Genomic DNA, 12491 nt, shown 5'->3' with positions numbered 1-12491 from the left:
TCAACAGGAAAACCAATTATTAGGCTCCTGTACTAATCCAGGGGAGGGGAGATAGGCATGGTCAGCTGGTAGATCAGATTGGAGAGGGAGACGCTGATAACCAATGGGTCTAGAAAGGCTGGCTGGGTGGAAAGTAGTCCCAGTGAGTTAGAGATGGAATTTAAGAGGAGGGATAGACTTGGGGAGAAATGATCATGGTGTACATTTAGTTTGGGACATGTTGAGTTTGAGGGGCTTGTGGAAGAAATATCGAGGTGGTATCCAGCAGGTAAGTGGCTATTGGAAACTGAAGCTCAGCTGATTCTCAATTTGGGAATTACTAACATATAGGTTGATAAAATCATGTGAGTGCAAGAGATAACCCAGAACATGCTTATGGGTTTTCTTTTACTTTAAAATATAATAAGAAAAGGAATGAAGAAGAGATACACATAGGAAGTAACAGGCGATTTCGTTTGTATGAGGTAATTAGAAAAGGATTGAAGGAGAGAGAAAATAGGAAGGAGTTAGAAAAGATGAGAAAGTGTCCAGAAAGTACATGATCCCTCTTAGAGGAGAAGAAGGAGGCAGTAGGGAGGTGTGAAGCTAGAGAATGTTCCTGTTAGCCAGCAAGGAGCACTGCTGGCCCAGGACGGCGAGATCCTGCCTGGGCGAATGGTGATGTGGGTAGGACTGGCCACTCATAGACACACAACAGCATGGTGATTACCAGAGGGAAAGGGGGTGAAGGGTGGTAGAGAGGGGTAGAGAGGGGATAATGGTGATGGAAGAAGACTAGACTTTGGGTGGTAAACACACATTATATTATACAGATGATGTATTATAGAATCCTATGTAATTTTATTAACCAATGTCACCCCAATAAATTCAATTTAAAAAAAATAAGAGGGAGGCACAGGAAAAGATGACAGTGTTCAACCAGCCACTGGTACACAAGGAGTTTCATAAGCTGGTGTTAGCAATTTGAGGAATATTAATACTGGGTTCCACTTGGGTGCATCACTCATTCAGTGAAGACTGAGCTATTGCAAAATCATTTGCAGGGAAATTGGAGACCCCTCCCATCGCCCTATTTCTGTGAAAACATTGCTGCCATCTTAAACGAGACTGAAGAATCTATTAGCTTATGCAACAGTCACCTTTGCATTCAACAGTTTCCTCATGAAAGTGCACAAAGACTTGTTTTGAGAGCCTGTCTGCATCCCAACCTGGGAAGGCATTTGAAGCTGCGCACACAGCAGCAGGGAGGGAGAGTAAGTGTCCAGCACGAAACGGAGGGGGGCTCCCTGCCGACTGCCAGCTGTGAGGAAGCAGCTGGCTGTGTTCTTCACTTTCCCTGCTGGTCTGGATGGGCTCAGCAACAATTACACTTAACCCATTCCATAGCACCAAAGGATTAGGCCATGGGACCAGAAGTGACATCTTCGTTCTCTTTCGCAATGCCTCTGGCTTGGGCTGAGAATAAAACCAGCTGCCAAGGTTCTTTTAAATTTTCCACCACACCTGACTTAAGCAGCTCCAGGATCTTTTATTGTTGCCTTTTAAAATTTCCCTTAGACACGGGCCCAATATTGTTGCATTCAAACACATTTCTAGGTCAAAGATTAAAAAGTACTTAAGTATATTTTTATTCTACTTTGTATCAATGCCACACACACACACACACACACACACACACACAGAAATTGTTTAAATCACTTAATAAGGTATAACATTCCATGTTTTAATATTAATAACAATAACATAAATGATCATTTCCTGAGTTAACAGTGCAATGTAAAATTTAGTCTGTATTGCTAAGACATTTTACAGCATAGAAACATGATCCAAATGATCATTTACTTTATCATGTCATAAAACACAAGAGCTCATCGTAGAACAGTGAGACAATTTAAACGGTAAGAAACCTTGTGACTCATAACAAACAACCTGCATGTGTTTGTTGTCATGATTGACTTTCCAGGTCAAATATCAGTAGTAAAATAAGTTATGGTATAAAATAAAGTCAACAGGTTTTCCATAGTGATTTCATTTAAGAAACAAGCCTGGAGTCCGGTTAACCTCTTAGTATATACAAAAATGTTGTCTTAAAAAAACCCTAAGCCATCACAAATTTAGATAAAACAGTTGAGTAAAAGATGACAGCTCTTCATTATGCAGTAAAACCATGGATCTCATCTTTGGAAAAGTTAAGATCATGCAGCATCCTGAGAAACAAATACAAAGCACAAGTCTCTTAGGGAAAGTAAAGAAGTAACATCAAAGTTTAGCATCATAAGCATAGTACTTTTTTAATTTCCTCATTTACTATGTACTGTAAAAAAAAAAACACCCACAATTATCACTTCTAAAAAATTAACAATTCTTTAATATTACCAAATATCTAGTGTTCGTCTCATAAGTACCATAATTTTTAAAAGTTTATTTGAATCAAGATCCATTTAAAGTCTACTCATTATGATTAGCTAATAAAATCCTATATAATAAAAGCCGAATATGCTAAGTGTCCAGTTGACTGGTCAGCCATTCAACCAATCAAAGTGTAATATGCTAATGATATGCTAAGGCCACTCAACTGCTCATTATGACATGCACTGACCACCAGGGGGCAGACACTCCAACTGGTAGGCTAGCTTGCTGCTGGGGTCCTGCTGATCAGGACTGAGAGAGACAGGCCAGACACGCCCTGGAGCCCTCCCACAGTCCCTTCCTGGCTGGCCAACCTCCCAGGTCTCTCCCTGGTCCCAATTGTGCACATGGGTGGGGTCCCATGGCCTGGCCTGTGCCCTCTTGCAATCTGGGACCCCTCGGGGGATGTTGGAGAGCCGATTTCGCCCGATCCCGCAGGCCAGGACCCCACTGGTGCATGAATTCATGCACCAGGCCTCTAGTCTTTTAATAAGATTCTCTTTCATCTCCCCCTCTCTTTCTGTGTGTGTACTGCAGTTTATCCAACAAAAATCAGATCTTTACGCACTGAGTCACCCACAGTCCTCATTTTGCTGCGTCGCTGTGATAAATGTTAATAATATGAACTTATATCCTCTTATTGTCCATAACTTAATACTTGGATCTACAGGCTAGGTCAGGTCAAATTCTTTTTGACAAGACTACTTCATAGGTAGTATTCTCCCATTAGGAGGCACATAATACTTGACTGCCTCTCCTTTGGGATGCTAACACTTATCCATGATTTATGGTCTATCCATTAGTAGTTCATTAGGATCTGAAATTAGTGATATTCTACTCCTATCATTCTTTCTTCATTTATAAGCTCAGGAACTCTGTAAAGAAAAACTTCTCATTTATTATGTGGTTACCCTGTAGTACAGCTCATATAGAAAAGGCAACATAATGCTTGATTTTTTTCCTCCTTTATTCACCAGTTTTCAATGTAAGGAGTTAATCCCCACAGCATTCTATCTTTACTCTCTCCACTGAACCGAAAAAGTAGAAATACTGCTTATGGGTAATTCAACTTGGAAAACACTATAAATGGAGACTGAAATCTTAGAAATGGTTGTTTAAAATGTTCCTGAACATAATAAACATTTATTTAGTACTTATTGTATGTAGTCACTGTGCTAAGCACTTCACATGCATAAGGGTTCTTTTTTCTACCATGTTGCTACTCACCTCATTCCTTGTTCTGTAAATGGCATTGGTCCACAAATGCAGATGAGAACTTTGGATTTGTCTGAACTTCTTTTCAAAAATTCAGAAAGAAGATCTAATGAAATGTGTCCCCTTTTCCCATTCCATTCAGAAGTAGGTTTTGAGAGAACAAATTCAACATCAAATCTAGAGAAAGAAAAACATTTTTTAAAAGTCTATTATTTTAACATATGATTAGCATGTCTCAAGTTCACTAAAACATCTTTTCTCTCTCTTGAAAATGATATAATATGTAAAAACTGATACACTCACTAGAAAAGCTCTGCAATGGATTATAAACAAAGATTTAACAAAAACATATAGGTAAATCCATATTTACTAAGGATTAGCTTTTGCTACAGAAAAGAGGAGTAATCTGGCATCTTTTATTGCACTCATTAGAAAGGGATCTCAAAGAATTACCCATTCCTATTAATACTCTGCTTGTGTAAGTCAAGTAAAGAGCAATCATCAGTGACGTGCACTTTAATCTCTGACTCAAACCTTTCATGAGTTCTAGACCCGTATAACCAACATCCTATTTGACTTCGTACTGTTGCTGTCTCAAAGGCCTCAACCACATCTTACAATCTCTCTGCCCCACACCTGACGTTCTCTTTGTGGATGCTGCCAAAGTCCACTTGGTTGCACAAGCCAGAAACCTGGGGTTTATCCTGGGGACCTCTCTCTGCATCTCCCCCCATATCCACATCCTCAAGACCTATCTCCCAGCTATTTGTCCGCTTCTTTTGAGTCTTCACTGCCATACACTTGCATTCTTTCTTCTTTCTGTACTGCTGCTATCATGTCCCATTCTTCAGTTCTCAGCTAAGCACCATTTCCACAGGGAAGCACTGTGGCCTTTGGGGTCCTTTGTTATATGTGTTGTAGAAATATTTTCCTTTTCTTTTCTTTATAGACCTTACTTCAAGTTTTAAGTATGCGGCCACCAAAATGATAATGTTATTAATGTCTACCTTCCCCACTAGACCATAAGCCCCATAAGAGCAGGGACCATTTCGCTTTGGCTATCACTGTGTCCCTAGTGCCAACACATGGGAAGCACTCAAGTACTATGGAATGAAAGGTAGGGAAAAAAAGGAAGGGTACCAAGAGCCTATCTGACTTCGTACTGTTGCTGTCTCAAAGGTCTCAACCCTCAGAATTAAAATGAGAAAGAAGAACATCAAACCAAGTTTCACAATGTGACTACAGATCATTTCCCACCACAGTTTTGTAATCTGTTCAGCAAATGGCTGGTGAAGGGTAAATGATTCAAAATTGTATGTTCTGCCTGTTCCCTTTGCTCCATTTTAGCAAAACACAAGTCATTCTTACCATTTTCAACAGCATTGGATCAGATGCATTTGCACATTTTCCAGTGAGTAACTGACATATTTTCTCAAGAGTAGAAGGAGTTAATTGCATATTAATCTCAATCTTAAAACAAAGTTGAACAGCGTCTCTTGTGAAAGGGCCTTGGGAGTCAGATATGAGAACAGAAACAGGAATGTGGTGGTGCAGTAGCTCAGGTCGCTGTGCTGCAGTTGGGTTAAGGTTCTTAGGAACTGAGGAGCCTGGCACAAGCACACAGACCAACTCAGAGGGCCAGCCGGGGGCAGAGAACCGGCCCAGCTCTCACCTAGCCCCACCTCTAGGCTTTATTTGTCCATTTGTGCAACAAGGTGCGAATACTACTTCATCTCTTATAATTCTAATATTTTGACTTTATATTTAAAAAGCTCTACAGAATTATGTTTTATTTCTTACCTACAAGGTTCCCATTTAGTTTTAGCAGATACAGAGTGGGGCAAAAGTAGGTTTAGAGTTGCCCATATGGAAAATACAATAATTAATAAATAATGCAAGAATAAATGGTTTCGCATACTCACATACACCTACTTTTACTCCACCCTGTATACTAATCCACCTTACACAAAATAACCTCCCAAATATTTTTTCACTAACTTATTTTTCCCTTCTAGCATATAAAATTAAGATAGTTTTCAATAACTTTGGAATGTAGTATTTGTTTACTGTTCCATGAAGGCAAGTTCCTTCTTTGTCTTGTTCAATGCAGTACCCAGGCCTGGCTCAAGGTAAGTGCATAAAAATACTTGTTGAGTGAATAAGGCATTTGCTTACAAAGAAGCAGTACTGACGAAAAATAAAAACTGTCAATAGAAGAACAAAGCCATAGGCTGACATCCATGAAATGACACATAAAAATGGCTGTGAATTCCCTAGTGCCTTTTCCGAGGAAGAAGGTCCACAGCTCTCATCAGATCATCAAAGGGGACCCAGAAGCATCTGCAGAACCACTATCCTAAGACATTTCCAATTATACATAGACTATTAGATCAAAGATAGCAATTACCTTGTTAAATTAAAAATAAAAATCACTGGAATAAAACTGGTAAGATACATAAGTCTTATATACTGGTATTCCTGTCATCTGAAAATATAACTTTCCTTTACTGAGATGCTTTAAAGAAAAAAAAAAAGCCTAGTCAGTGGCATAGTTTCTGCAGGCATCTGCTAAAGAGTGATAAGTACCCAAGATCCTTATAAAGAAGGTGTACACTTCTCATGCATTCGTATTTATTAGCATAACGGTCCCTTGGCCTATCACTTAACTCCATAGAAAGAGTGAAGAGGGGCATAAATGCAATTTTTAAGGATATTTGTAAAAAGCCTGCTATCCTGCTTATCTCCTCCTTCACAGGACTAGAAAAGAGCTTAACTGGAGCAGGTGCAATCCCAAGTTAAGACTCAAGAATACTTTAATGAAGGATTTCTTATACCACATCAAGATGCAGATAGTTACTGTGGAATCAGTCACCTCTCCTGAAGTGTTCTGAATGAAGGCCAACTTACTGTCTAGCGCAATTACAGCTGAGGCCTGAGGGCACATGGGCAGAGCCTGCCATCATCCAACAACTAACTTTCCTCTACCAGCCGTGGGCAAACTATGGCCTGCGGGCCGGATCCGGCCCGTTTGAAATGAATAAAACTAAAAAAAAAAAAAAGCCTGTATCTTTTTATGTAATGATGTTTACTTTGAATTTATATTAGTTCACACAAACACTCCATCCATGCTTTTGTTCCGGCCCTCCGGTCCAGTTTAAGAACCCATTGTGGCCCTCGAGTCAAAAAGTTTGCCCACCCCTGCTCTAGCCAATCAGCTTCAAACACCTACCTCTGTTGTTTTCCTTATATATGTCCCGTACATTCCACTTTCAGTGGGACAGCTCCAAATACTGGCCTTATATCTTGTCTAAAATCCTGCTCTAACAGCCTTAGCCTTAATCCACCTGACACACCATTGCCAGCAGTTCTCCTTAATACCCAGACCCCATCTTACACTGTCTTAGCTTTAACAGCTTCAGTGTTTGTCACTGCCCACAGAAGAGGATTTCATAGTATTGGGGGCCCCAGCCTTTTCTGGTTTCAATAGCTAAAGGAAACTACTAGAAAGAGCAGGAAAACTTGGTATTTTCTCACGGGAAAAATAGCTTACAACATAAACAGCTAAGAGTTAAAGTTATACAAAATGCACATGTTCTGGAAACATTTCTCAAAATGAATCTATTAAACACTAGTGTTCCTCAAGATGTTAGTGGTATTCCATGAAAAAAGTTCAACTATGAAATAAATTTGGGATACTGGGTTGTTTTTTAAAAAAAGTTAAATAGATTTATTTAGAATTTCTCAAAGCCTTAAATATGCTAGGTTCCGAGTAAATCTTAAAGAAGGTCATATGATACACGTTATTTTCAAAGGTTTTTTTGTTTTTTTTTTGTTTTTAATGACAGAGCCCTTAGGGGAGAACACATGAACATTCTATGAAACACACCATATGAGGAGTATCTGTGAGGAACAGAAAGTGGTACAGGAGTCCAGACTAGGGGCCCACATATCTGTGATTATCACAAGCTGGGAGGGAGGGGGGAAGGGGTTAAGGCACGTTGTTGATTTACTTATGCTTCTGCTGTCTTAAAGGGGAAAAACAAACTGCTCATCCCAATACTGATGCCAGAGTACAGAAACTCAGTGGGCCATTGTCTATGGAGCCTGTCATAAAGGGAGGTACGCTGCCCAGTGTTGCTGGGCCTGCTCATATCCATCTAATACATACTTATTTAATATATGAATTATATTCAAAGTCTCCCATCACCTGATTTTAGCCCAGCCTGTTTCTTCGATTGTAAGACAGGAGGATTATAAGCGATTACCACTAAGATTCCTTCTAATATGCACATAAAGTTTATGGTTTTATTTTTACAGTTATTTCATTGTTCTCCTTCATGCACTGTATTTACTTCAACAAAACTGGACTCTGCTCTTTTGCTAAAATGCCCTGAACATCCTGGCCCTCATGTTTTTTTGCTCATGAAATCCTATAACCCAAATTTCTTTTCCTGTTCATGGAATGCCATTTCCCAAAGCCCAGTTCAGAAGCCACTTCTTCCACAAGCTCTGATCTCCCCTCACAAACCGGATTACTTCTTCTCCTAGAATTCTCTAACATGGAATTCTCTGACATAGAGTTCTCTAACATGCGATCTGTCCTCCCAAAGCCTGGACTTCCTAGGCACTGCTGCTCTTCAGAACTCCCCACTAGGGCAGTCCTACTCATTTTGTATCTTTCCCCAGCACATTGTGCAAATGAGCACACAGATGCCTGAAGTGAGGCACGTGATCAGTGGTGCATATAAATAGGTACAAAATCACTTGTCTGTTGTGCCCCACTCCCTTGTTGCTTGGAATCCTCTCTCTTTCTCTTTCCAGTATGCTCCACCACTGACCTCGTCATTTCCAGAGCAAAAATAAGGACACTACCAGTGTGAGTGTGCTGGCAGCAATATTCCTCACTTTCTAGAGCAGTGGTTGGCAAACTGCGGCTCGTGAGCCACATGCGGCTCTTTGGCCCCTTGAGTGTGCCTCTTCTGTGCATGACCGACTTCTGCACATGGGCCATGAAGTTTCAATCGCACTGTACATGCGTGCCCGCATGTGGTATTTTGTGGAAGAGCCACACTCAAAGGGCCAAAGAGCCGCATGTGGCTCGCGAGCCGCAGTTTGCCAACCACTGTCCTAGAGGCTATTTGTCAAAATGCTTCAACAGCCTTTCTACACTTTGACTTGGTGACTCTTATGATGTATTTTTATCCTGCATAGTTGGAGGGGTACAGAACAACTTTTCACTATGTCAGACAGCAGGGATTGGTTAAATAAATTATTGTATGCTCACATGACTGAATACAGTGCAGCTATAAAAAATCATGGTATAGTGCAGGTTTTCCCAGCTGGCACTATCAGCATTTTGAGTTGGATGTTTCTTTGTTGTGGGGACTGCCCAGTGCATTGCAGGATGTTAGCAGCATTCCTGGCCTCTACCAACGAGGTACTTGTTGAACCCCCTCCATCAACTGTTACGACAAAAAATGTCTCCAGACATAAAGGTCCCTTAAGGTATTGGGGGGATGGGAACGACAAAATCACTCCAGATTGAGAACCACTTATTTAAAGTATTCTATACACAGAATATATGCAACACACTAAGTAGAAAATGTAATTATAAAAAGTATAGCAGTAAAACTATTTTATTTAAAAAATACAAAACAATAAAGCATGTATGTATGTGTCAGTATGTGTGTGTGTATCAGAAAGCAAGAGAGGTAGAGAGGAAGGGAAGGAGAGAATGGAAAGATACAGACCATAAATGTTAATAATTGTTCTTTAAATGGTAAGGTTATGGATTATGTTTCCTTAATTTTTTCAATATAATAAATATGTAATAATTTTGTAAACAGAGCAGGAAAATCAGCAAATCAATAAATTCCATTATTTTTAAAAATATATTTTTACTGATTTCAGAGAGGAAGGGAGGAGAGAGAGAAACATCAATGATGAGATAGAATCATTTATCAGCTGCCTCCTTCACATTCCTCACAGGGGATTGAGTCCACAACCTGGGCATGTAACCTGACTGAGAATCAAACAGTGACCTCCTGGTTCATAGGTCAACGCTAAACCACTGAGCCACGGCCAAATTCTACTATTTATATAAAAGTACATGCTACTACCTTTACTCAAATAAGGTCACTGTCTCAAAAATGATTGCTTTGAAAGGGAGAAAAGTACTTGTTATATTTATATATTATGAATGTTGCCCAGAATTCAACCTCATTGTCAAACTGTCCAGTCCCTTGAAACTAGTTCTGCAAAGGCCGAGACAGCAGAGTTGGTGTATTTTACTGAGGAGAGGGGTGGACCATTGTGTAACGCTGAGCTAGCTAGGCCTTAACACTGCTCAGTGAGTTAAGAGATGAGGGAAACTTAATCTGGATTTCAGTGTACATAGTAATTAGCTACATCTGCTACTGTACATTTTTGCTTCCTGTTTAGCAATGTGGGAAAATGAAGATATATATTCCCTGGGTTGCATGAGAAAATAACAGTATCTTGTTCACTGTTGACCCCCTGTGTATAGGCACATAGTAGATACTCACATGTATTTCATGAATGTATGAATGTTACTAATATGCTAATTTTGGGTTAGGCACCTACATATGCTCTCACATTGCCCCCATGTCCAAACAATTCTGTAAAGTAGGTATTGATATACCTGTTTTACAGATAGAAAGACTGAGGCTCAGTCAGATCAAATAACTTGCCAAGATCACAAGGTTAGTAAGTTTCCATTATATAATGACAATTCTAAGAATTTCATTTGCTAATGAATGATATAATCTAGATAAACTGAGGACAAGCATAGCATGCTTGCTGAAATGAAAATAATAGATCATACATCAGCCTCATTATCCATCCTCCTTATCCCTCCTTGTCCTACAAAGCACTGAGAGGAAGGCTTACATCTAATACAGACAATAAAGTATTTCACTTGTTTTAACTACAAAATGTAAGAAAAATTTATTTTATATATTCCAATCCAATTATAATTTAACCAAGAGATGTGTTCAGATGTCACATTTTATCATCCGAAACTTTATTACTAAGACTAGGAGTGACATGGGAGAGTCAAGATGTAGGAAAGGTGATTTAATATATAAAATTAGCTGTGAATGTTAACTAAAATACAGATGTGGCTAATTAAAATTACCTTATGAATCTGAACTTCTACTTCCCCTTTATGTATGAAACTCAACAATGATGTTTTTGAATGAGGGAACTAAAAACCCTCAATAAGCCTTTAAGGCCAGGTTTCTCTTGTATCTGCATGAAGCCTCAAAATATTTAAAACCCCTGATAAATGTTCCAAAGCCATCTTCACAAGCATGGCTCTTTATTCCCAGTGAGGGCCTGACCATGGGTCTCCAGGGAGCATTAATGATACGGTGCTAGCAGTCGGTGCCAATGGACCTCCTCTGCAAGGCGCCTCACGTCTCCAGGAGGAGGAAGAGGTTAGGGAGTAGAGGGGGTGAGAGCACACAGGAACAAGCAGGTGAGAGCAAGGAGACCGAGAGAAGGAGCAGTGCGGGAGGATAAAGGCAGGCCAGAAGCCGAACACTGTCACTTCTCTCAGCGAGCTGGAGTGTCACTCACCTGGTGAGTGCTGCTAGAGCCAGGCATCCAGGTGAGGGAAAGAGGGGCCTTTCCTCATCCTCCACACCACAGCCTATGCCATTCCACCACCCAAATTATGTAGGCGGGAATAAAACAGAACAAAACACACAGGTGACTCTGTCAAAAGACACTTCATGCTTGGAGGCTATCTATCAACACACTCCGATTTACTAATTACTTCTTAAATCAAATTCATGCCTATTGACTGAAAGTACATGTCTGTTCATTAAAATGTTGGCAAATTGACTCTTCTTTTATAAAGGAACTATCTTAGAGAATATAAAAACATAGCCAAAAATACTTTTTAAAAAACCTAACTAAAAAAACCTTCCTAGGTGTGTTTAAATTATTTTAAATGCTTAGGAAAACAGGAACTCGGATAATACAGAAACGAAACACATGTAGACAGAGGTCCTCCATAACCACAATTCAAATATCTGAGGTAGGTGTCACAGTGTCTAAAGCATTTACCCTTTTCTAATCCTCACAATAGCCTTATGAAGTAGGAAAGTAGGAAAGATATCATTTTATTTGAAGCTAAAGAAACAGGTCCACAGAACTAAGTAATTTTTGAATAAAGTTTCAAGCTAGTAAAGGTAGAATAAAAACTAGAATTTAGGTTTTTAGGCTTTTCAATAAGTGCTACTTCCAATCTTCCACTTTGAAAACTAGTGTAAAAGGCACTTGAAAACCTAGGACTTTGTATTTCTTTCTAAATCATGCTCTAATTGCCATATAATTACCTACATATTGTAAATATTCTTAGGTTTATGTCTTGACTATGTAAGAAGAGTAAATACTAGGTGTACCGGTTAATGTTGCAGGATCGAGCCTGCAACATATGTTGATATACTTACTATATGCGATTTGATATGTATGCTATTTTGTTGTATTGACAACAAGCTTCAAAACTTCATATGTCGAATTTGCTGAAGGTGTTTACATCATAGATATTTTTACACTTAAAAATGTCCAACTTCGTGTCAAAAATGAGCATTTGCGGGAAGTTATAATTCATTACTTTATTTAGAAGAAAAGTGCTGCTGAATATTTCCGGGAGCTTATGGTGAACATGCTTCATCTCGAGATACTTATGAACGCTGGTTGAAACGCTTTAAAAGTGATGATTTTGATGTGAAAGACAAAGAGCATCCAGGTCAACCAAAAAAGTTTGAAGACCAACAATTATAAGCATTATTGGATGAAGATGCGTGTCAAACTCAAAAACAACTTGCAGAAAGATTAAA

General features: G+C 39.3%; 1 protein-coding gene across 4 annotated transcripts in view; it reads right to left on the bottom strand.

The window, feature by feature from the left end:
- Positions 1-1694: 1694 nt before the first annotated feature.
- The window catches only part of LOC102249144 (cytochrome b5 reductase 4), a 77468-nt gene continuing 66671 nt past the window's right edge, over positions 1695-12491 (bottom strand). For 3 of the 4 annotated variants that reach the window (XM_014542663.1, XM_005869948.2, XM_014542664.1), the window contains 2 exons: positions 3637-3801; positions 1695-2207 (listed from right to left, as the gene is read on the bottom strand). In XM_014542663.1, the coding sequence (XP_014398149.1) occupies positions 2153-2207; positions 3637-3801 (220 nt within the window). In that variant the 3' untranslated portion in view covers positions 1695-2152. Of the gene's footprint in view, positions 2208-3636; positions 3802-11262; positions 11297-12491 lie in introns of those variants that run through there. The other variant, XM_014542662.1, reaches the window with a different exon arrangement.

The sequence above is a fragment of the Myotis brandtii genome, unplaced genomic scaffold (assembly GCF_000412655.1).
Source record: "Myotis brandtii unplaced genomic scaffold, ASM41265v1 scaffold31, whole genome shotgun sequence".
NCBI lineage: Eukaryota > Metazoa > Chordata > Mammalia > Chiroptera > Vespertilionidae > Myotis > Myotis brandtii.
This window is presented reverse-complemented; position numbering and strand designations above follow the sequence as displayed.